This window comes from Columba livia, chromosome 29, assembly GCF_036013475.1.
Source record: "Columba livia isolate bColLiv1 breed racing homer chromosome 29, bColLiv1.pat.W.v2, whole genome shotgun sequence".
In the NCBI taxonomy this organism is placed as follows: Eukaryota; Metazoa; Chordata; class Aves; order Columbiformes; family Columbidae; genus Columba; species Columba livia.
Genome location: NC_088630.1, coordinates 972,748 through 995,740, shown reverse-complemented (window position 1 = coordinate 995,740; position 22,993 = coordinate 972,748). Strand labels below are relative to the sequence as shown.

Below are 22,993 nucleotides of genomic sequence, written 5' to 3'. Positions count from 1 at the left end.
TAAAAATAATCACATTTATTGGGGAAACAACCACAAAGATACGGATCCCCATCGCAAATCGATGTGAGCATCACCACGCTCACGGCTCGCACATAACGCCTGTATATATATATATATATATATATATATATATATACATATATATATTATTTCTGATGGGTTTGGTTAATTCGTTCCCCAACCCGAAATTCCTTCACACGCCCGAGTTGGGAAATCACGTCTTTCTAATAATTTCTTTGTAGTTCCAGGGTTATTTTCTCCCCAGGTTCTTACAACACGGCGGATTTCACACAATAAACCCACCCACGCCTTCTTGCTCTGTATTTATATATATTTGATCGCAACACGCGGTTTTAGACGCCGCGATAAACGCCCACGCGAGGGGAAGATCGTATCAAATTAGAGCCGGGTATAAATGCGCTCAGCGTGTTCCCATCTAATACAAATCCCTCCTGTTTGCACAAACCCTGTTTACGTCCCGGACTCAGCACCTCGGAATAAAACGCCCCTGTAAATAAATTCAGCAGCATTTGGGCCGCCTTTTAATATTTTCTATAGAATCCTGATTTGATTTGATTTGATTGTATTTTCCTCCACCGATTACATCTGTCGAATAAAACCTATTATTTCCTGCAAGTCCATGCCAATAACATGTGGCGATTTTCTTATAATGTTGCAGCTACAAGCAGCAATTTATTTCCTCTGCTTTAGGCTGAGATTTAGGGAAAAAAACCCAAGCTCGCAGAATATAAATCATTCCGTTATTCCAGCTCTACATCCTAAAATTGTTCCTCAGCAAAGCGAGCGGCTGAAGGATGACAATACGTCAAGGGAAAGGAGAAAATCAATACATTTCCAAGTTGTTTTGGGGGTTTCCAGGCCTGGCAGGAGGTTTAATGCGGGGAGCGGGGAGCGGGGAGGGGGAGCAGACGGATTTCAGGCTGAAAACAATAAAAGATCCCATTTCTGTAATCATGTGGTTCCAATAAACACTCATTGTTTGCTCATAAAATGTCTTTACGACCAGGCGCGGTCCGGGCTGAGCCTCCACACAACGGGCTTTTCCCAGCGAACAAAACCAAGGCAAACCCGGCTCTTTCCCCCTTTTGCTTTATATCTCCCCGAAGCTTCTATTTTATTCCACGCTCGGCAAATGAAACATCAATGGAAAGCCGCGTGTTGTCTCAAAGGCAACGCGCTGCAAACTTGGGGTTCCAAGCACTTTTGCAAGGGAAAGGGGGAACCGCAGCGCTCGGTTTTGTTCGGCCGATAATTTCCAGCCCCAAAGGCAAGAGCGCGGCTTTACCAGATTTCTCGAAAGAAAAGCGAAGCCAACTTGGGAAACTTGGCCTTTTTATTTTTTCCTTCTTTTTTTTTTTTTTTTTTGTTCTTAATTAAATGTAACACGCCGCCACCAGAAACCAGCGCAGAAGTTCACAAACCGCGCTCGCTAATTAACCTCTGCCAACGCGCGCTGAGAATTAACACAGAGGAGGCCATTTTTATTAAGAAACAACAGAAAACAACATTTCTCTTGCTGTTTTAAAGCACGAAAGGAGAAAATGAGGCGCCCCTCTGGCCTCCAGACCCCCCCTTTCCTCCCCAAAGTCCCCCTTCCCGCAAAGGCCCAACCAGCCACACACTCACCGCCCCCCCCCGCCCAAAAATCACTTATAATACACCAGAAAATCGCCATCTCCTCCGCCACCCTTCCCCCCACAGGGTTTATTTTATGTCCGCCCCTATATATGTATATACATCCAGCCCTATACGTGCACAGGCTGGCATGACCAGCAGCAAATCTCTGCTCACGCACACGCTCCTTATTATTATTCTTATTTAAAACACAGAGGATTTATCAAGGAGGGGGAAAAGAAATACAACCTCGGGAGGAAATGAAGTCACTGCATTTTATATATGTGTATATATATATATCTTTACGCGGCAGCGGTATACACAGGGAGATAGATAAGATTAGATGATGGATGGGTAGGTGGGGAGGTAGGTGGATGGATAGGTAGAGGGGGAGGTTAGGAGGGGAAGGGTCACGCTTTAAATCTCACCCGTTAAACCGGAATTAAAGTTGCTGGAGGAAAGGAGGGGAAAAAAAAGCAGAAAATAATAAAGAATAAGGGGAAGGGGAGGGACTTTTGCACGCAGATAAAACAGAAAAGCCAACAGCGTGTTAACCACTTCGCAGGAGAAACCAGAGCGCTTCTAAAAGTCATTATTGTAATTATTTGTGACGTGCCGGAGCTTGTTTCCATCGCTCCTTTGCAAGGGGGAGTTCAATAAAATTCCCTAAAATTCAACCGAATTCAATAAAATTCAATAAACCCCCCCTTTCCGGCGAACTTTACACCCACCCGGTTGCCAAGAAGCGGACGCTCTTGGGATGCAAAGAGTTGATTGTTAATCAGCTCGCTCTTAATATTAATTATCGGCGCGGGGAAGAGGCACGGAGCCCTGCGGAAGAAGCGCAGGCCGCGGAGTTGGGGGGGGGGGGGGGAGGGTGGCGGGTTGGGGGGGGGGTGTGATTAAGGGGGGGGGCAATGGGCGTGCAAGGCCTCGCGCACACAATTAGCAGCGCAGCTCATTAACTCCAGCACTACCAGCCGCCTCGGACGCCCCACCCGGGTTGCGCCGGGCCTGCCCCTCCGCGCATGCGCTTCCCCCCCACCCCCACCCCCCTCTTTCATTTCTTAATGTTTTTAAAGGAAAACTTCGGAGGATTAATTCTTCTATCTCTATTTTTGCATTTACCCCCCACACCCCCTTCCCCTTCTGCTCCCATTACCCCCCACCCCACACCCCCCCTTCCCCTTCCCCATCCCCCGGCGCCCCCCAACCTGCCTCCGCACCCCGAATATGACATCAGCAATAGCAAATCCTATTTTCTTTCCCCCCCCACACCTCCCCCCCCCGAATTAACTGCATTTCTGCCGCCCCGCAGCAGCTTTTCCTTCATATCCAAGCTACACCCCTCGCTCGCACAACGATGCATCATTATCCTCAACACCCGGGCTATGGATCATTAGTTACACATTTTAACCAATAAGGGAACACTTACCAGAGGCTCCTGTCTCCCCCTCTCCCTCTCTCTCACTCTCTCTTTTTTTTCTCTGTCTCTCCCTCTTTCTGATCCACTGACGCTGCAGCTCAGCTCCAAAATCATTAAAAAAAGACCAAAACAACCAAAAAAAAACCAGGCGTCAAAAGCAAAATAGTTCTTCTCTGGTTGGGGAAGAGATGGGGGAAGCTCGGAGGAGGAATCTGTGTCTCTCTCTGGGGTTGTTGGTTTTTTTTTGGGGTGGTTTTGGGGTTTTTTTTGGCTTTAAAAAAATAAAGGTATTTACAACTGCTTGTGCCCCTCAGCGTCGCATCCTGCAAAGGAAACGCGGCGCGTTTTGCCCCTAGGGGTGGGGAATAGGAGGCGGCAACCAGACGCAGCAGTAAACTCATTAATGCCAAAATGCCCAAAGCAACCGAGAATTCCAACCCCAAGGAGACGAGGGGAGGGGGGGAAAACAAAAAAAAAAAAAAGCGAGATTTTTTTTAAATGAAAAAAAAAATTAATAATCATCATCACGCTAATAATTAAGGGGGGGAAAAATACCATCCTACCCCTGGCACTGCTTGGACTGTTAAAGGCAAGACTACTGCGAAAGAGTCATAAGAGAAACCACAATAAAAAGTTCACGTTCATGGATGGAGTCCACATGACTTCCTGTGGCCAATCCAACTTGTGATTCAGTCGTAAACTTTTATTGCTCAGCTGTAAATTTTCTGCAAACAACCAGGAATGCGTTGCATTTTTTTGTGACGAGTGCAAATGCTCTCGTCTGTCGCCATGTTTATACAATTCTGCTTTAATATTAGCGTTTGCCCCCCGCTTTGCGCCCCCCCCCGCCTTCTCTGTCCCCCTTTTTTATCCTTTAAGCCACCGCGTTAATATAAAGGAGGGTGGGGTTTATATATTTTTCTTAGTTTTATTTTCAAGCCAGATTCGGTTTAATGCGATGATTATGAGCTGCTCGGTTTAATTTCCACCTCTTTATTTAAACTAAGGAGACTCGGCCTTTAGCGCGGAGTCTCCGTGTCGCTAATTAATTGCGGGGGGGGGACACCCGCACACACGATGAAACATCGAGAAAGGGAAGAGGTGGAGATAAAAATGGAGCACATTGCATTGGGAAAATGAATACAAGAAACGGCGAGCGCATGTTAATTTTCAACAGCATGGAATGAATGAGCAAGGACAAGATGCTCGAGGAGAAAAACAAGGGGAAAGGATGAATTTCTGGCCACCCCGGATTTCCCTGCCAGGCAGATCCGCAAAGGGTGTGTCCGCTGCAAATGAAACTGTCCCCAGGCAAAAAAACGCCTCTTCCCACCTTTCCCCCCCCAAAAATCCCCATTTCCAGCCCTCCGCGGCCCCATCCATCTCCGCGCATCCCGGGGGGCACCTGGAGCTGCCCCAATTCCCCCCAAAACTTCAGCCAAAGGCGCGATATCTCCCCAAAAACTTGCATCCCCTCCACTAAATTTTCCAAACCCACCCAGCTTTCTGGGACACCTACACACACGTTTATCAAGCGCTTTTGCTAATTATTATTCTTTTCCTATGCTCTTTTTTCCCCCGGCCTTTTGTTTTACCGCACCACAGCGATACCTGATAAAAAGCGCTATTTTTTATTATTATTATTATTTTCTTTTAGCCTTTTCATTTTATTTATTTTACATTTTCCTTTCCTAAGCCAGCGGGCTCCTTGTAAACTGCTGGGAAATATCGATTTGGAAGGGGAGCGACATTTTTGGGCCGTGTCGAGGCCTGCAATGGAGGCACCACGCGAACCACAACGGGTGTAAATAGGCGACCGCAAAGCCCAGCTTAACTCAACCCGGCTCCCGCACATTAAACCCTGCGAGGAGCCGCCTTGCTGCATATAGAAAGACATACATATCTATTTTCCCCGCTTCCCAAGCCCAAATTCCAGCTCACACGCACCGAAAAAATTAGGCGGAGGTGATGGTTTTATGCCGCAATTTTCCCCACCGGTTTCTCTCTGTACCCGCACATTTCCGAGCCTTAATTTAATTTTAATTGAGGAAAATACAACAAGGGGGTGTGTGGAGGAAAAGGGGGGGGGTGTCTCACTCCATGCCTCTTGAATGTATTTATTTTTGCTTTCTCCCCCTGGCTGGCTGCGTGTCTGGCTGCCCAAACAACACAAAGGTTGTAATACAACCGGATGGAAGGGAAATTACTTTATTCACTTTACAAACCACCAATAAATTTTATAACAGGTAGTTAAAAGTTACGAGGGGGGAAACTACGACCACAACAGCTTCCCGAGCACAATGGAGATCCCATTTTTTCCAGAGAGCGGACAAGATCATAAATTCCATAATGGGAAGGGGAAATTTTGATCGCGGCGGGCACAGAATAACCTGGGCGCGCATTTACTAAGGAGAATTTCGGACGATCGTTTCGCTCCTTCTATCCGCCCCCCCCTTAAACCACCTCCCCTCTCCTTATATTAGCGAGGATATTTTCGGGGGGGGGAATAGAAGGATTTAAGCCGAGGGTTAAGTGTGGGAGGTAAAAATAGGACGAGCTTCAATAATAATAATAAAGACATAGAGCAGAATCGCCTTTTTCTAACAAAACTAGCTCAGAAAGTTTCCCCCCCTCTGCCCCCGCGCATTTTCGGCCCCTCCCGCCTTTCTCGCCCCCATCCGCGCAAAAATAAATGGAATGCCCGAGAAATTCGTTGTCTCCCCAGCAGAATCCGCGCCCATTTCGGGGTATAAAACCTAAACGAATTTTTACGCCTAATGGCTGCGTTCTGGCGCGGCGGCGGTGTGATTAGAATAATAAATTAAGGGAAAATAAGCAATATGCTCAAACTCAGCTTTTCGAGGAATTATATTTTTCACAAATCACAAATGGAGATCCGAAGGAAATTTGATTGGCTAATAAAAAGCCTGGAATAGGACGATATTTCTTACTTGAGGCGGGTAGATGAGTCTAATTTCAGTAATACCGCAGCTATGATCATTTCTGAATAAGCCACTTTGTGAGGAGCGAATCTTCTCTCAAATTACTTTCCCCCATAAAATAGTCGCTTCTCTTTTGCTCGGGAAATGATGGAGTGATTACAGAAATAACTGGATGTCATCTGAAGATGCGACTCTGTTCTGTTGACTACAAGAGCATAAACATTTACCCCCAAACGAACTGCTGCCGCCGTACTTTCCATAATTTAACTCCAGAGCCTTTGGATAGATAAATGTCATCCCGTAGCATTCGTTCGGAGAAAACTACTTAGATTTGAGGATTTCAATATGATGGATGGAGTGCGGATGCAGCTTCTTTTTTAGTAGTATTTTTAAACACTTTGCTAAGTTCTCCCTCTCCTTTCCCCTTCGTTGGGTGGATATTTTAAATGCGAAGAATTGATCGCGATTTTTTATTCCTCAAGCAACGCAACATCAAATGTGGTTTATTTCAACTGATTTTTGCGGGTTTTTAATCTCTGGAATGAATGAACGCACATCCATCCTATGATAGGGGAGTTGGGGGGAAATATCCCTTGTAAACACTGGATAAATACCCCAAGAAAAAAAATACAATAGAATAATTTATATAAAGCTCTGTTAGAACAAACCGCTCTGGTTTATGGCTAATAAACCCGCTTACCTTCCGCGCCTGCCCTCGACGTGGAAAACTCTAGAATAAACCTTACTGGTGCCTTTTAAACAATGTATTTCTAAGGAGATTTAACGCCGGATAGTGAGAATATTACAGGGAAATGTGCCTGTATCGGTATTTGGGGAGTGGGCGCTGCAGCCTCAGCCCCATCCCCGGATAGGATCTGATGCCATTTGGGGGCGATTTTTACCCCCCCTCCCCACCCCATTTCTCCCTGGGGCTGCAAATATAGTGGGGGGGGGGGGAAGGAGAATCAATAGGTGCGGGTGCACCCACCCGCGTCCCCTTTTCCTGCGCGCCGGGTAAATATTTTTAATTAGATTTTAGGTAATTATCCCCCCCCCACCCCCCACCCCCCCCCCCCCCCGGGCAGAATCCAGCCATTCCAAGCCCTGAGGCATTTAAATCCTTTAAGCCTCGGTGGGTTTTGGGTTAAAAATATGTGAAGCCCACAGAGGAACCCTCCAGACATAACTGAGGAGCCTTGTGCTGCCTTATCTGCAATATCTGGGTAAACATCCCGTCTAGTGCTGCATCCCTGGGCTCTAGATGATGGAGTCCATATATCAGCAGGGAAAGGGGGAATAAAGAGCAGAGATGGACCCGGTTTTACAGATCAATAGACCCCGTTCAACGAAACGAGGCTGGTGGGAAGAGAAATATTTGGGAAGTTCATCTCCTATGTGAGAAGTGGGAGGGAGAGCGGAGGGCGGCAGTGGCGGGTTTTGCTGGGGATAGGATGGAAGATAATGATATAAAATAGGGAAATGGAATCCTAGGAAATGCAGGAGGGAAAGAAAAGAAACGACTGGAATAAAATAATAAACTGGAATAATAAAATAATAGTATAATGGTCGCGACGATAGTCATAGTCAAATAAAAGGTTGTGATACGTTTGGGGTGGTGTCCATGGAGAAGAGGAATTGGAGGGAAGTAAAAGGGACTTGGAGCCTGAGGGAACAAAAATAACCTAAATAAATAAAGCGCTTTGTGGTGTTTTTCTATAGGAAAACGCGCTGTCCCGAGCCCGCCGGGTGCCCAGAGCCGGGCAGGTTTCACACCACCTCAACCCTCCCAATTCCTCACCCACAACACCCAGAAATAGGAGAAAATCGGCCCAAACCGAGCAAGAAAAGGGCTTCACTGCACCCAAGAGCAGGGTACAAAACCAGCTCCTTCCAATGCCATTTCCCAGCTGGGAGAAGTGAAAACCCAACCTTGATGCACTTTATCCCACCCCACGAAGAAACCTTTCCCCCCCCCGCCCCGCAAACACTTCTTGCTGGAGACATTGCAATCGCTTCTTTTATTTCTATTTTATTTTACGTTATTTTGGCGGAGCCACAGCTTCAGGCGGACAATTAGCAGCCCCGTTGGCATTTTTAATGAGCATTTTGCCATCGTAGCGGTGAAATGCCAGGGAGGCAGGAGGGGTAGATCATCCCCCCCCAAGTCACCTCCACTGCTGGAGCCAAATCTTCCCATTTCCTCCCCAAAACAAGAGTAGCTTTGGGTTTTGCAGCGTTCCAAGGATGGACGAGCCCACTCTGAGCGACGGACACGCGTGGGCGGTTGGCAATAGAGACACAGCACCGCAGGCAGCGCAGTCCTTTTAAAATCCTTTATTTTTATTATTATTATTATAATTATTATTATTTACGTCATGTCTCACGTATACAATACAAATCCACGGCGTCCAGAGATGTGGGTTGCTATTTTTTTTCATTTTTTCCTTTTTCGGGCGGTAATTGCTACATTCAGAGTTTGAACACGCAGAACTATGTTTTTACATAAAACAAATGACGATTTCCTTTATTCGTTTCGAGCATGTTGCATTAACAGATAAGTCAAGACAAATAGATAACTATACATTCAGTGCAATTTAGTTCTACACTACTTTATAAGCACAATAAAATAATACAATACTGTGCGTTCTCAACTAGGCAGTTTCAGTTGTTGGGATTATTTTTTTTTAATGTTTTTTTAATTTTCCAAGAAAATAAGCAGCAACGAACGACAATAAAACCGCATTACAAATACTTTCAAAGCATGACTCCTTCTATAGGTAGTGATAAAGTACAATACAAGGTTGGTTGGTGGTGTTGGTGGGGGTTTTCTTTGTATTCTTTATTGTTATTTTTCTGCTACTTAGTAGCTCGCATCAGGGCAAAAACACAGCGCTCTCTCTTCAATAAATCCTCACCAAGTAAAATTCCCGATACGTAAGCCCCTTGTTGCTAATAGGTTTGCTAATTATTGCAGGTTTTCCCTTTAGGTAGTACATGAAGAATTTCGAGTGCTCACACAAGCAAAGAGTAAACAGCGCCTATAGAAATGAGGAAGGGTTTGGGTTGCTTTTTTTTTTTGCTTTTTTAAATTTTCTTTATGTTTTTTGGCCTATCAAGGTATATACAAGCCCCAGACCTATAGGAATGGGGAGGGTTTGGGGGTGTGTTTGGGTGCTACCAGGTATGCTCACCCTCCAAGCTCCTCTTCTTATCTGGCAGGGGCTGCAGTTCGGGCCCCTCCGGGGGGGGTGATAAATGGCTGGTGGGAATGGAGATCTCCACAGATAGACAGACAGACACTACACAAACAAGCTAAAGGAAGCACCCTCGGCTTTCCCCCGGGGGGCGGACACTGGGGGAGAGGCAAAACCCGAGCTTCAAAAGAGACCAAAAATCAAGAGGCCAAGGCAAAGCTGGTCCCAGCAATACATATTTTGCCCCCGTGGTTGTGCGCAGCTTCGCAGGCGGGAGCAGGGACGAGCAGTGACATTCGCTTGCAGGCTTGGCTTAGCACTGCTGGGGCTCGGGGGGTGGCTTTGCTTTGCTGGATTATTTCACTTCATATCGTGTTTGGTCCCCCCGCTCTCGCAGTCGAGCCAACTATGTATTTATTGAGCTAAAAAACGCAGCTATTAAAAAGAAAAAAAGAAAAAAAAGTTTAAAAAAAAAAAAGAGTAGGGGAAGTTTCTATGACAATAAAAAAGGCTACAACTGTTTGACAGGTAGTTACTGCTGTGTGAGCCTCTCCATTCTATACTCTATAAAAGCAAATGACCGTCGTAAACATCTCGATTTATCATCTGCCATAAAACGAGACTTCAAGGGGCTGAGAACTCAGTCCTTGCTTTCTTCTTTTTCCTCCTCTTCTTTTTCCTCTTCTTCATTCCCTTCTTCTTCCGTTTTCTCCTCGTCCCTGGCCCCCGGCAGCTTATCTTTGTTGTTTTCTTTTTTCCACTTCATCCTCCTGTTCTGGAACCAGATCTTCACTTGTCTCTCGGTCAGTCCCAGGGCGTGAGAGACCTCAATCCGCCGCTTCCGTGTCAAATACGGGTTGAAGAGGAACTCCTTTTCTAACTCCAGGGTCTGGTACCGGCTGTAAGTCTGTCTGCCACTGCGTCTTCCGGGAGCTGTAGGACACAAACATCAAATAACTTCTTAATTCTCCCCATTTCGCAACTCCCCCACCCCACCCCGAGCCCCCCTTGCCTCGGTTTTCCTAAAGAAACTGCTCGCCCTCCCCCCAAAAATAAGCCCCCCTCGGATTTTGGGGTATTAAAGGCACTAAAGGGAAGTCGCTGGGTTATTATTAATAATTAGAGGGCTGGTGTGGGTGTTAATCCTGGTGGGCAGTTGTGGGGAGTGCTCAGCTCTGCCTGCCTGGCTGGGTGCAGGGAGGTGGGTGTCAAGCTCATTCACAAAAGAGACCTTTCCAGTCTCCTCAAAGGTGATTCTGGCTGCTGGATCCTGGTGGGCAGCTCCATTTTAGTCAAAAATGATAGCTGTTTTCCTAGGAAAGGTGCATTGTGCACCATCAAAACCTCTTCAGCCTTTCTCCTTCTCCCCATTCCTTTTTTATTCCTTTTCTCCCTTTTCTTTCTCCCTTTTCTTTCTCCATTTTCTTTCTCCCTTTCTCTTTTTCCCTTTCTCACTTTCTCTTTCTTCCTTTCTTTCCTTCTCTCTTTCTCTCTCTTCCTCTCTCTTTCTTTCTCTCCAAATGCCCAACTCCTGCTGCCTTTTCCAAGCGTTGATCCCCAAAATACAGACTCGGGGTCCTCCTGTTTGCTGATATTTACGCTGAATATTGGAGCTGAATTTCCCATTCACGCCCCTCTCCTTTCGGTCAGGTCTGCGTGAAGCACACAGAGGGGTGTACATTTGCCTGTGCAAACACAGGAATTAGATTTAAACCAAGTCGAGATGGACATTTGCAGCAATAGGCAAAAAAGAGGGAGAAAAAGGGCTGAGCAGCTGAGCCCCTGCACTTCCTTCTGCACGGTCCTTAATGAGAAAAACAAGCTGTTTGCGAGAAAAATCATGGTGAAAAAAAGCTCCAGTTTGAAATGATTGCATCCTTGAGCCCAGCTCTAGGTCAAAGCTTAGATAAATAGCGTGTTTTCCTCTGCGCCTATCTCCCAGCCTCTGGGCCACATCCTCTCTGCATCAGCCACAACTCCTTTCTATTTTCTTTATATTTATTTTCCTGTTGTTGTTAAATTTTGGTGGGGATAAGGGGGGAAACCTGAGGGCTCTGATTGTCCTGAAAATCACCACTAACCTTCACATGGTTTGAATTAACAAGGCTTCTGGACAACCTTGCTCCTTAGGTGGGGGAAACTTGTACTTTGAAGTATTTCGCTTTCTGTGCAATTATCTGGACTTCGCATGAGCAAAGTTCCATTCAGCCCAAATTATTTGGAATTGCCCACCCCCTTTTTTTAAGCCAGGACAGCAGACTGTTCTCCACCCCACCCCAGAGCTCTAAGTTTCCTTTTCTGCCTCAACTTTTATCTCTAGGCTTTAAGAAACAGATGGAAAGTCTTAGTAATACTTAGACAAGTTCCCACCTTTCAGGCTTCGTCTCCAAGCGATTATGAAGGGCTATATGACATTTTAAAGAGCGGTGTATTATCAACATGCAAATAACCTCGTGGGAGCTGTATCTTATTGCCTATCCTCAAGGCAAGCAATAAAACCCAAGTTTTACTTTATTGTGATTTAAGCCTTTTGCAGGGAATCACCTTGCTGGCTCTCTAGTAACTGCTGGCTTGTTTGCTTTCAAAGGTCTTCCTAAAAAGAAGAAACATTAGCACAAAACTGCTCATTCCTTTCATATTTCACATCTACGCCCCTTATATTTATATCCTTACATATATATATGTATGCATAAGTGTGTATGTGCATGTTTATAGATCTGTTTGTGCTTGTATATGCATACATATATATATAGATAGACAGACAGACAGAGAGAGGAGAGAGAGAGAGAGAAAGAGAGAAAAAATAGAGGAAAACATTTAAGGAGGAGGAAAAAAAGGTCCTAACCGTGAGGTCTCATCCATGGGAACATGAGACTGGGAGACGAATTTTGATTTAAATGCCCTTGTCCCTCGCTAGAGTTACTGTTGGAAGACGATTTACAGTCAGGATATTGTACAACAGTCGTCTCTTGCTGAGCACCATAAAGCGATTGCCTCGGTAGAGCTTCATATCCATAGAATTTAGAAGCGTCTCCGTGACACGCCAAGGCGCATGGGTTTTGCTGGTATCCAGAGTTGGAGATGCTGGAGGTTCCGTGGTGGAAAAACTCTTGGACGTGGTGTGAAGGGTGCTGGAAGGTGGGAGCAGTGGTGCCCGGACCATACACCAGAGCATGGCTCCTGCTAACACTTTGTGGAAATCTGCAGTCGTAGTAAGTTGGCTCCAGCGATTCACCGCCTTTGTACTTGGAAAAGAGAGGATTTACAAAGTAGGAACTCATGACCCTCGCATGCAAAAAAAAAAAAAAAAAAAAAAGGACCAAAAAAAAAAAAAAAAGACAAAAAAAAAGACGGTTTAATTCTGGCTTAGTGCGAGATTGTCCCTGGACTGTCTCAAGTCCCGCTTTTGAGTGGCTCTTTTATTTTTTTAATGCGATCTCAAAGGCGTTTCATGGTGCCTCTGTGTGTCTGCACGGTGGGTTCTCGGTGCTCTTGACTTCTCTTGTAATCTGTCGGTAGGTAGAGCTCTCTCTCTCAGTTTCTCTGTAACTCTGCTCCTTCCCTTTAACACCACAGGCAAATTCCTCAAAATCCCGGTGGTGTGGCTTTTTTTTTTCCTCTCTTCTTCTCTTTTTTTTTCCCTCCTCTCCCTGCCCGCACACGCGATGTGTTCACATCCCTCCGCCACGCTCAGCCCTGCCAGCCAAATCACTGCGTTTTGGGGCGCTTTATTTTGGTTTGGGGGTGGGGGGGGGTGGATGAAGGAAAGGTGGTGGATGCCGGGGCGGGGGACACACACAACCCTCCGGAAAGCGGGGGGGGGGTGGGGGGGGGCCCACACCTAATGAGTGGAGGAGGGTGAAGGTGCGCATTAATATCCAACAACACCCCCCCACACCCCCCCCCCTTCTTTTTTTTTGCCTCTTTTTTTTCCCAGCAGCAGCCTCTTCACTGATGGCAGCAAATACATGCGCTGGGAGGTCAGCCTAGGTAACCTCAACAGGTAAAGCGAGCCCAAGCAGCCCCCCCTTGTCACCCCCCCCCCCCCCCCAAAAGAACAAAACGGGGTGAGCTTCTTCTAGTGCTCAGCATCGTGTGTGTCCCCCCCCCCCGCCCATGGGGTCACCCGTTTGCCAGGGAGGATGGTTGGGGGTGTCCCTGGTGTTGTTCTTGTTGTTGTTATTGTGTTGGGGTTTGGGGGTGGGAGGGTGGGTTTGGTCCCACCTAAGGGGGGGGGGGGTGTGCAGAAAGAGAAAGGGGGGGGGGGTCTGGTGTGGTTGGAGTCGCTGAGCACGGATTTCTTCCTTTTTTTGGGGGGGTATTATGATTTTTCCTTCATTTTTGGGGGGTGTGCGTGTTGTTGTTATTGTGATGGTTGGGGAGCAAACAAACAAAAGCAAAAACGGGAGCGAGAGGGCGAGGGAAGCGTCTCCCTATTGATTGGCTGCTCCTTGCTGTCCTTCTTTAAAGAAAATAAAGGCAGAAAATTATGGGGAGTTATTTATCCCCCCCCCTACCCCCCCCCCCTTTGCTTCCTTTCAAACCAGCCACTGAAAATCCCCGGCTGGGAATAACAGGGAAGCGCCTTTCCAAGGGAATGAAGTAGATTATTGCTACTTTGGGCGAAAAAGAGGCGAAGTGAGACAGAAAGTGTGGACCCCCCCGTTTTGTGAATGTGAAAAAGAACCAGCGAGCTTCTTTTTGCTGTTGTTTTGCTGCTCAACATAGTGATTCCCCCCCCCCCCTTTTTTTTGTCCTATTGCGAGTGGTATTTGTGCCCCTCGCCCCCATGTTTTCTTGCGCTCGCTGGAACCTTTCACTTCGGACACTTCATTTTTACGACCGCACGAAGGAACTGAGCTCATTAAAAACCCGCCACACAGAAAACCATCAGGATTCGTGTTAATTTTTCACGGGGGGGGTGGGGGGTTGGAGTGGGGGTGGGAAGGACACACGACAGCGACACTTTGGGAGTGATTCCTTTCTGTAGAGCCGCAAAAAATTGTCAGAACCACTTCATGACATTGTTTGATTCGCAGTCCCCGCGTTGCCCTCAGGAGTCTCCAGACCTTCAAATCTTTCCCTCATGTTCTTCCACCAAAGGAAAAATAGGCAGTGTAATTATTTTCAGAAGAGACCCGGGTGACTCCGACCGGCTTCAAGTGTGGAGGGAGCAAAATACCATTCCAAGCTGTTTTGAGGTGTGTTTTTCTGCCCAGTAAAGGTCACATTCTCGTTGTTTTCGAGGCATGGGGTGGTTCAAACCTCCGCTGAGGTTGAAACGCTATTATTGCTATTCTTTTTGCAGACACCTTCCCAAGAAGAGCAAAAGACCCAGTAGCCACCCAGTCCACCTTTATTAGATTTTCATACGTGCAGGGTGTATTTTTCCGTGTAGTGCGGTGGGTTTTTCCTCCCCGTGAGCAGACAATGAACTAGGCAGGAGAACAGTGATATTTTGAGAAACTCAAGCTATGAAGAAATAGTCCTCATACCCCAATAATCCCAAGGACGGCGCGATGACCATGTTCGTTTTTACAGAGCTCACCCACCTCACCCCCCATACCCCCCTTTCCCTAGAGAAACACCCCCCCAAAAATAGAAGAAAAGAGCAACTAGGGACAGAAGCTCCTTAATTAACAGCTCATAGTCGAGGTGATAATTTTAATCCTCTAATCAATAACATTTCTATTTTTAAAAGGCTACGCATGCAATAAAGGCGGCCGCGCAAATTAAAGCGGAAAAGAGTAAAATAAGCAATGAAGTTGTCAGATGTGGGCGCTTCGGGCTGGGATTTGGGATGAGATGCTGCGCTTTTCCAGTCGTTATCCCTGGATGCAGCGAGCAAAGGTGCAGCGGGTCTTTCCGAATATTTAGGTTGGGAAATGTTCATTTTCAGTGGCTGGGAAAGGACGAACCCACCACCCCCTCTTAGATTTCATGAAATAAGATGTATACAATTGCCTGCTTCTTTTATTATTATTATTTTTAAGGAAAATATCTTGACATTTAGTGTCTGGGCGAAGTGCTGCTCTTTGTCTTTAGTGTTTTGGCCGGGTGTAGATGTGGGGCTGGGTGATGTGGGGGGTGATGTGTCTTGCGGGTGCATGGAGCTGGATCGGTGTGTATTGTACTTTAAGGTGTTTCATTGCCCCCCCCCGATTTATTCCCCCCCCCCCCGCTCCCTTTGCCCTGACCTTCACTGAAAAATGTCATTCCCTCCTTCCCCACCCCAAAATGAGATTTGGAGACGTGACGTGCGGAAATAAAGAGAAAGAGGAAAAAAAAAGCGAACGCAACCACTTCAAAATAGGCGATTTCTCTGTGCGTTTTTGTGCATTTACGCACTCCCCGCGGAAAAACAAAACCAAAAAAGAAGGAAGAAAATGTACTTTAAAAATAGCGATTTATGGGGGTTTTCAGCATGGGGTGAAGGGGGGTGAAGCCAGGCACCTCCGCGTCCGTTTGTGTCCCCCCCCCCCGCCTCCACTTTTCCATGCCGGGATGCGGAGCCGCTTCCGCGGGTGCGGGGGATCCGCGGGGTGCTCCCGGACGCGCTCTCATTGGGCAACAGCGCCATCTCGCGGCTGCGCTGGGGCGCAGCGCGGCGGGAGGGGGGGTGGGGGTGGGGGTGGGGGGGTTACCGGGCGATGCATTAGAAGCGATAACCCCGGTATGAGGTGGGGGGACGGGGGGACCCTGCAGCAGCGACCACCCCTCTATAAACACCAAGAATTTTTGGAAAAAGCCATTCCCCCCTCTTTTTATCCCCCCCCCATTTCCCCCTTTTCCCACCCATAAAAATCACAATAAAAAAGCAACACACGCACGCAGAACCAAACAAACCCACCAGATGTGCCACCCCCCCCCCTCCACCTCCCCGCTTTTATCAGTTTTAGCTTCGAGTTGGGGTTTGATTTTCTTCTTTTCCCCCTTTTTTTTTAAGCTCCCCTGGTCCGAGGGGGGTCTGTTGTTTGTAGCTTGTAGACAAAACATTCCAATAATCCGGTTTCAAAGAGAAGAGCACCCACCTTATTTAAACCATAAAGCAATTAAAGCCAGACGTCTAGCCAGATCTAGGGTCCTGTTTTGTTCGCTCCTATTCAGCCCCGCATAGCAGGGAGACAAACAGAGTTGTAAAAGTGGCATTTTTTTGGCTGCGGAAATGTACCTATGGCCAGCTGTAGGGTCCTGTCGGTTTTGTGTGCTTTACAAAAGGGTAGATTTGAAACCAGGCACAACCCCCCCGCAAAAAAAAACACCCCCAGAACCTTCTATACATGCCTATAGATATAGATTTGCTCTCCAAGCGCATCTCTCCCCAGGCAGAAATACATGTGCATGTTCACAAGCGCCGGCACACAATAGCTGTATCAGTATGCGTCTGCACACACGCGCCATATGTCAAAAAATGCCGAGATTGGAGCATTTTGATACATTAGTCCCGGGAAACGCTGGCCACAGGGTGCGAACCGCAACTATATATATATATATTTAAATTCTTATTATTTATTTTGAGCCACACTGGGGTGTTTTGGGGTTTTTTTTTTTGCCTATTTTTTTGTCTCCTTTGGCTGCTGTGGAGGAGAAATTCAATGGCTGAGTCGCACCAGCGCAGCCTCCCAGCAGGGCCAAATGGCATTTTATAACTGGTGTAACCCTTCACCGGGGGACAGGGCGGAGTGGGGGGGGGGGTTGAGGATACCGGGGGCCTTGCACATGAACTAAAACTGCGGCAGGATTTTAACCCAACCCAACCCACCACCAACAAAAGAAAAGCCCAACCAGCAGCTCGGTGCAGACAAAGGGGCATCTCCTGCGCTGCCCGCCACCTCGGGGGGGGGTCTGGCTGCAAGAGGGGGGGGGAAAGGGGATGGAGATGGGAGGGGGGGGGACGGGGGAGAGGGGATGGGGGGGGGCAGGAGGAGGGAGCAGCCTGTGGTCGCACTGGAAATGAGATCCGCTCGGAATGAAAGGGGGGCCAAAATGAACTTCCATACATCACGGCTTTTCAACATCGCTAAACGCTCCTGACAAGCCCCTCCAGAGAGCCGGGTCCGAAACTGCCGCCAAAGTCCTGTCCAAATGATGATTTTTAATTCCCCCCCCCCTCCCCCTTTAATTAATAATGAGAAAACGAGGGTGTTTTCTCCCCTGTTGCGGAGGTGGCCGAGCGGCTTCCCGCCCCTGCGGGGTTTTATTCTTTATTTGAGGCGGGGTGGACAGAGCTAGAGAACAGACGGGAGGGAAAATCATAATAACAGTAATAATAATAATTAAAAAAAAAAAATGAATTGACATGACTTAGATGGAACGATTTCCTCCTTCTTCTTCTTTCTTTTTGGTCCATAAATCTTTCTCTCCGCTAAGATGTTTTCTAACCTGACCATTCCATCGCGCCCGATACGGTTGTGTTTGTTTTGGGTTGGTTTGTTATTTTCCAAACAGCCCCAGCACAAAACGGGGATTGTAAAAGGGGTTTCTTAGCGTCCCCCGCTCCAGGGATGTCTCCGCCGATAGACCGCGGTGCGCCTGTCCCCCTCCGGTGACCAAAATAGACCCCGCTTGAAAAGCGAGGACACAAATCAGGGCAAGGAAAAGAACCCTCCAAATGCTTCAGCAAGAAATATTAAAGAGCGATATTTTATGAGATCAGCAGAAGTAATCGCTTCCAGATTTCTTGGTTTTTTTTTACTCCGGAGGAACCGGGACGAGGGCGACAAACGTATCTCGCTCGCCTGCTCTGGTTTTGATTAGCAAGATTAAAACGCTGCTCCACTCATTTCATTAAAGAAAGGGACCTATAACAAGTTTTTATGATTAAACATCCCTCGCTGCTCGTTTTTCAGACAATCTCCTGCCTCTCGTTGCTCATTCAGCGCCCCGGGAAGGAGCCGCTGCCCAGCGCGGCTCCAGGCGCTGTGGGCAGCGACTTTCTCGCCTTCACACAACCCGCCGCACCCCCAGCTTGCTTTGCTTCGCTATTTTATTCCTCAGTCTCCCCCGTGTAGTGCGAAGGAAGCTGTGTGTGTGTGTCTGGGGGGTGGGGGGGTCTCCTTTATTTTCGTACCTTTTAGCCCGAAAATGTGCAGGCTGCCGCATCGCCACCGCACATTGCTTTCTTTATTCTCTTTCTTCCCCCTGGCTCTTCTCCACCCCAGACATATTTTCTGTTAATTTACAATTTTTCCCCTTCTCCTGGGCTGTCTTGCGAGAAGCACCACTTCCAGCAACCCTCCGAGGTTTTTGGCAAGGCTCGGCTAAAGCAGAAGCGGATGGCAGAGAGCGGATGCCTTTGCCAGCTCCTCTATTCCCAGCATCCATATTTAGTCTTTTTACATATCCTTCGATTGCCCGGGGTCATAAATTAGTACAATTAATTATCCCAATCTCAAAATTGATGGCGTATATAACCCTTACCTCAGCGCCTTTTTATTATGGTGCTCTGCAATAGAAAAGTGCTGGGGAAGGAAGCAGAAATCTCTGCTCCGCACTGCTCTGGGGGGGGATGCTCGGGGTCCCCCCCGGGGCACCGGTACCGGCACCGCCTGGCAAAGCCCCGGGGGCTTCACTTGGAATAAAAAGACACCTACATACTGATATTTTTTGTTCTTTTTTCATGTTCCCGTGACGTTATATATATTTACATAGAGCTGCTCTACAATAGCGAACATAACAATATTACAGAACGGTTCTGAGACGAGAATAAAATACACAAATAAGTACAGCAGAAACGTTCAACACCATGACAGAACATCATCGAGCCATATTCCCTTCAGTCTCTCTCTTTTTTTTTTGCTCTTTTTCCTCTCTTTTTGTACAAAATATTCACTCACGAGCTCGCGGGAGTCAAAAATAAAAATACTGCATAAGTTTAATTTATGAAATAAAATACTAAACAACAACAACAAAAAAATTCAAGTACTTCTTGTGTTGGTTTTCTGAGGAGCACGAAACAAAACCCAAGGAAGAAGAAAGGAAGAGAAACCAAACCCCCCGAACATCTTTCTTTTATTGTGTTGCAGTTTAGAAAAGACTCGTGTCCCAAACGCTGTGGTTGCCTATAACGCTAAACATTCATCCGCACATTCAAAGTCAGCAACATTTCAACCCCCCGAAACAGCCTCTTTTTTATTTTCTTCCCTCTTTTTTTCCTCCTCTCCACCCTCGTTTCTCATTGACTGGACTTTATTGCTGTTCCTTATCGGTTTTTTCTTTATTCATTTTCTTCATTTTCATTCGCCTGTTCTGAAACCAGATTTTGACTTGGCGTTCAGTGAGATTAAGGACTCTGGCTACTTCGTACCTCCGGTCCCGTGTAAGGTACATATTGAATAAAAACTCTTTTTCCAGTTCCAGGGTCTGATACTTTGTGTAAGGACATCTTTTCTTCCTCGTGGAGCGCGCATGAATCCAATTTGCGACGGGATTGTCTGAGAAAGAAGATTTTTATATCGTTTTGGGGGGCAAAAAATTATCAGTGTATACATCTGGCCTTTCTTCCCCCCCCCCTCCACGTCCTGGTGCATCTAGAGCGAGAAACCTGTTTAATTAGCAGATCTTACCTAAATATTTTAAGTGACCTTCAGAAGAGTTTAATCTGTTTATTTTGGAGGGGTCATTTCCTTTTCTTTTGCTGCTCGTTCGCACATAAAAGTTTCAGTAAATAAAACTGGAGCGATGGGTTTAAAATAATAATTATCCACATGACTGCTACTCGCAGTAATCTAAGAACATAGTCATAAAAAGTCAAAATTCCCACCATTTCATAGGCCCATAAACTCTTTTTACAACCTCGGCTCTCCAATACTCGCCCTAGAAGAGCTTTCCCAGCCCTGCAAAGCCGTGTTTGTTTTCTCAATATCTGAAGGATGACACGCGAGGTGTCCCACTGGCTCCCCGAAATTGGCTTGTTTTTTGTGTCCCCCCCCCTACTCTAAAGGACCTTCCGCGCTGCTGCCACATCCCGCTTGGTCAGGGGAGCAAACCCCATCTCTCCCTTCCTTGGGAGATGGTTTTTTCCCCCCTCTGCCCGTTTTAGGCAGCTGCCTAAACCCGAGACTTTCCCCCCCTGATTCCTCGCCTTATTTTTATCACGAGGGTGCCTGGCACCAGCCCGCCTGTCATAAATAGAGATGCGAGCGCCTTGCCAGATAGACAGGGAGATATCGAGGCACCCAGGTGCTCCCAAGATGCTGACACCCAGTTTGATCGCTCGGAAATCACCCCGGGGTGGGGGGGGTCCCACCGAAGCCAGGGCACGGCCGAGCGGCTGCGGGGGTGTGCGGTACCCGGCAGCTGCTCCCTCCTCACCATCATCATCCTCCCCGCATCCCCCCACCGTGGGTGCTGAGCTTCCTCTCCATGATGCTTTGGTGAAGAGGGGTTGCATTTGGAATAGGGGGGGGTGGGTATCTTTTTAATCCCTGGAGTAAACTGAGCTCCTGTCTGCACCCCCAGGAGCTGGTCGCTCTGTAGACCTGGGCTCCAGGCTCCCCTGGACCTGGGGGTGATGGTGGCGGTTACCTGACTCCTGCCCCTACAATCTTCAAGCTTTCCTGATGGTTGCTTTTGCTTTATTTTTTAGTCCCCCCCCCTCCCTCTCTCACTGGGGCTGCAGAAGCTGTTTCTTCAAGTGTATGGTCCAATGTCCTGCGCTCTCTGCCTTTTCCCCCCAGCTACCTCCACACACTTAGTTTATGCCTTTACAATTCCAATTTTCCTCCCTACTTCTCCCCTTACACACACCCCCACCCCGGCCCCCCGCCCAGGACACCCACCTTTTCAGTTATTCCCACGTGTTGGGAGCATTTTATGAATAATTGCACCGCTGGAGCTTTTATTGATTTTTAAAATAGATAAAGAGACACCTCTGCATTTATCCAGAGATATTCCCTTCCCCTCCCTAAAAAAGCCACTCCACATCAATACGTTCACTCCCAGCCAGCTACAACTCTTCCTTGTTCTTTGAAAGTGGAAATATTTGAAAGCAAAGAGGCTTCTCCCTCTGCCTACCCCCCTCTCGCTCCCTCTCACACACGCACTCTCCTGTTTCTATATATTTTGTTAATCCCCCCCGGTGGAAGGTGATGAATATTTGATCAAAGAAGCCAACAGCCCCCCCCCCCCCCCAGCCCCCAACCTTGGAAAAGAAACCAAAATAATCATAAAATAAAGACTAAAGAGCCCAAAACAAAGTACAGATATTCGCTCTCCGGCTTTGCGAGGCGGACTCACTCAAACCCCCAGATCTTCCTGCGTATCTGGAGTTTTAGGGTCGGGCTCTCTAAGGTAATTTCATTTTATTGAGTAGGGTCCTGGAAGCCGTAATGCCTCCCCGGGTCGTAAACAAGAATGACTTCGACTTACTAGGGTCTAATTCGTGCTTTTCTTCTTTGTGTTTGCTGGAAGCGATGGCTTCGGACTCCGGGGAAGGAATTGTCTGCGCTGCTCTGTCTCTCAGCTCCCCCGGAGCCCCGTACATGTAGTCCGCGTAGCCACGGCCGTCGGCGGGGCCGCACTCCCCCCGGCGCCCGGGGAAGGCGTCGGGCTTGAGGCCGTAGGGGCGAGCACCGGGGGCGAAGGCCGGGAAGGAGACGGCCCCGGCGAGGGGTTCCAGCCAAGTCCGCATGTACCTGGGCTCGGCCCCCACGGGTGCCTGGGGCGCGTAGGGGTGGTGGTAGCCCACGGAGGATTGGGAGTGGACGGGAGCCCAGGAGGTGGTAAAAACGGCCGGCTTGGGGGCGAAACTGCAGGATGGAAAGTCGGCACAGTCCGGGACTAATCCTGACGGTCGGGCAGCAGCCGGGTGGGAGGCAGAGCTGGGGAACCTGGAGGCCAAGAGCTCTTCGTTCTCGTGGCTTATCAAGGAGTCAACATAGTAGTTGCTTATGGGGCCAGAAGCCGACATGGTTCCCCCCTCTTTTACATTCATAAGATTATTGTATGAACTGTATGTGTACTTTTTATCTTCTCATAGAACAATCAGGGCAGGTAATTATTTTTTCAGCCTTTCCCAGTGTGCCATTGGCTGCCCGCCCTCACGTGATTGTATTTACCCAAAAATATAGCGTGGATCAATCCGCAGGTCTTTTTTTTTTCTTCCTTTTTTTTTTTTTTTGTGTCTCTCTCTCTCTTCCCTCTTATTTTTTTTAATAACGCCACCCGGTTTATCCTCAATGCGCTGGAGATGGGGCGGAGATGGGGAGGAGGGAGGCTCGGCTGATCCTAAGCCGGGGATGCTCTACCCGCGGGTGGGGGGGGAGATCTGCCCTGGTGCTAAGGAAGGTGGAAGGTAATTGTGGAAGGTAGTCCAAGGAACTATTTCTTGACGTAATTTGTCTCTGTCCTTCGCTTCTGCAGCTTCTCGCCTCTAATGGATACATTAAATTGAATATCGGTGGGAAGGGGAGAGAGGGGAGAAGTGGAGGTGGGTTCCCCACTTGGAGAAAGGAGCTTGTGAGGGGGGGAAGCTTTTAGGCTAAAAGCAAAGGGAGCTTTTGTCATCTTTTGCAGCCCTGTCTCATCGCCAGGCTGCTGAGCAGCTGAGGAATCTGTGGGGCACAGGCACATCTAGTCCTGCTTCGGGAAATAAGTGTTTTCAGGAGGGGGAAAAGATAATCATAGAGTACGAGGGGTATGTTTGCGAAGAGGAGGGGGAAAGAATAACAGCAGCAGGACCCCCCCCCAAAAAAAAATAAGGCAAAGCCTGAGCTTTTGCAGTGAAAAGCTGCGTTATTCGGCGAGTAGTCGTGGATGTTTTTATGTCCTTCAATAAAATCTTTACGAGGATCATT

General features: G+C 47.7%; 2 protein-coding genes and 1 long non-coding RNA gene across 8 annotated transcripts; 1 reads left to right on the top strand and 2 right to left on the bottom strand.

Moving 5' to 3' along the window:
* Positions 1 to 8,322: 8,322 nt before the first annotated feature.
* Positions 8,323 to 12,498, bottom strand: HOXC8 (homeobox C8). The gene is made up of 2 exons (XM_005514733.3): positions 12,043 to 12,498; positions 8,323 to 10,130 (listed from the first exon to the last, which is right to left on the bottom strand). Exons 1-2 carry the CDS (start codon positions 12,476 to 12,478, stop codon positions 9,838 to 9,840), a joined length of 729 nt encoding a protein of 242 aa, XP_005514790.1. The 5' UTR covers positions 12,479 to 12,498; the 3' UTR covers positions 8,323 to 9,837.
* Positions 9,971 to 15,654, top strand: LOC135576680 (uncharacterized). Of its 6 annotated transcripts, none has more exons than XR_010468466.1 (4): positions 9,971 to 10,098; positions 13,138 to 13,200; positions 14,237 to 14,398; positions 14,506 to 15,652. It is a non-coding gene; the product is annotated as an uncharacterized LOC135576680 (long non-coding RNA). The 6 variants fall into 6 exon arrangements; XR_010468469.1 differs by having other exon boundaries at positions 9,987 to 10,098; positions 13,135 to 13,200; positions 14,506 to 15,654; XR_010468471.1 differs by lacking the exon at positions 9,971 to 10,098 and adding an exon at positions 12,274 to 12,409 and having other exon boundaries at positions 14,506 to 15,654.
* Positions 15,655 to 18,797: 3,143 nt separating this feature from the next.
* Positions 18,798 to 22,338, bottom strand: HOXC9 (homeobox C9). Its single transcript, XM_005514732.3, has 2 exons — positions 21,567 to 22,338; positions 18,798 to 19,630 (listed from the first exon to the last, which is right to left on the bottom strand). The coding sequence occupies exons 1-2, from the start codon at positions 22,129 to 22,131 to the stop codon at positions 19,386 to 19,388; spliced, it is 810 nt and encodes a 269-aa protein (XP_005514789.1). The 5' UTR covers positions 22,132 to 22,338; the 3' UTR covers positions 18,798 to 19,385.
* Positions 22,339 to 22,993: the final 655 nt, after the last annotated feature.

What these genes read in the sequence shown, in the direction of transcription:
- HOXC9 (XM_005514732.3), bottom strand. Translation starts at nt 22,131, where the DNA reads ATGAATGTAAAAGAGGGGGGAACCATGTCGGCTTCTGGCCCCATAAGC. An exon ending in AAAGCACGAATTAGACCCTA is followed by an intron (nt 19,631 to 21,566) that starts GTAAGTCGAAGT and finishes CTTCTTTCTCAG; the next exon opens with ACAATCCCGTCGCAAATTGG.
- HOXC8 (XM_005514733.3), bottom strand. Translation starts at nt 12,478, where the DNA reads ATGAGTTCCTACTTTGTAAATCCTCTCTTTTCCAAGTACAAAGGCGGT. An exon ending in CCCATGGATGAGACCTCACG is followed by an intron (nt 10,131 to 12,042) that starts GTTAGGACCTTT and finishes TGTGTCCTACAG; the next exon opens with CTCCCGGAAGACGCAGTGGC.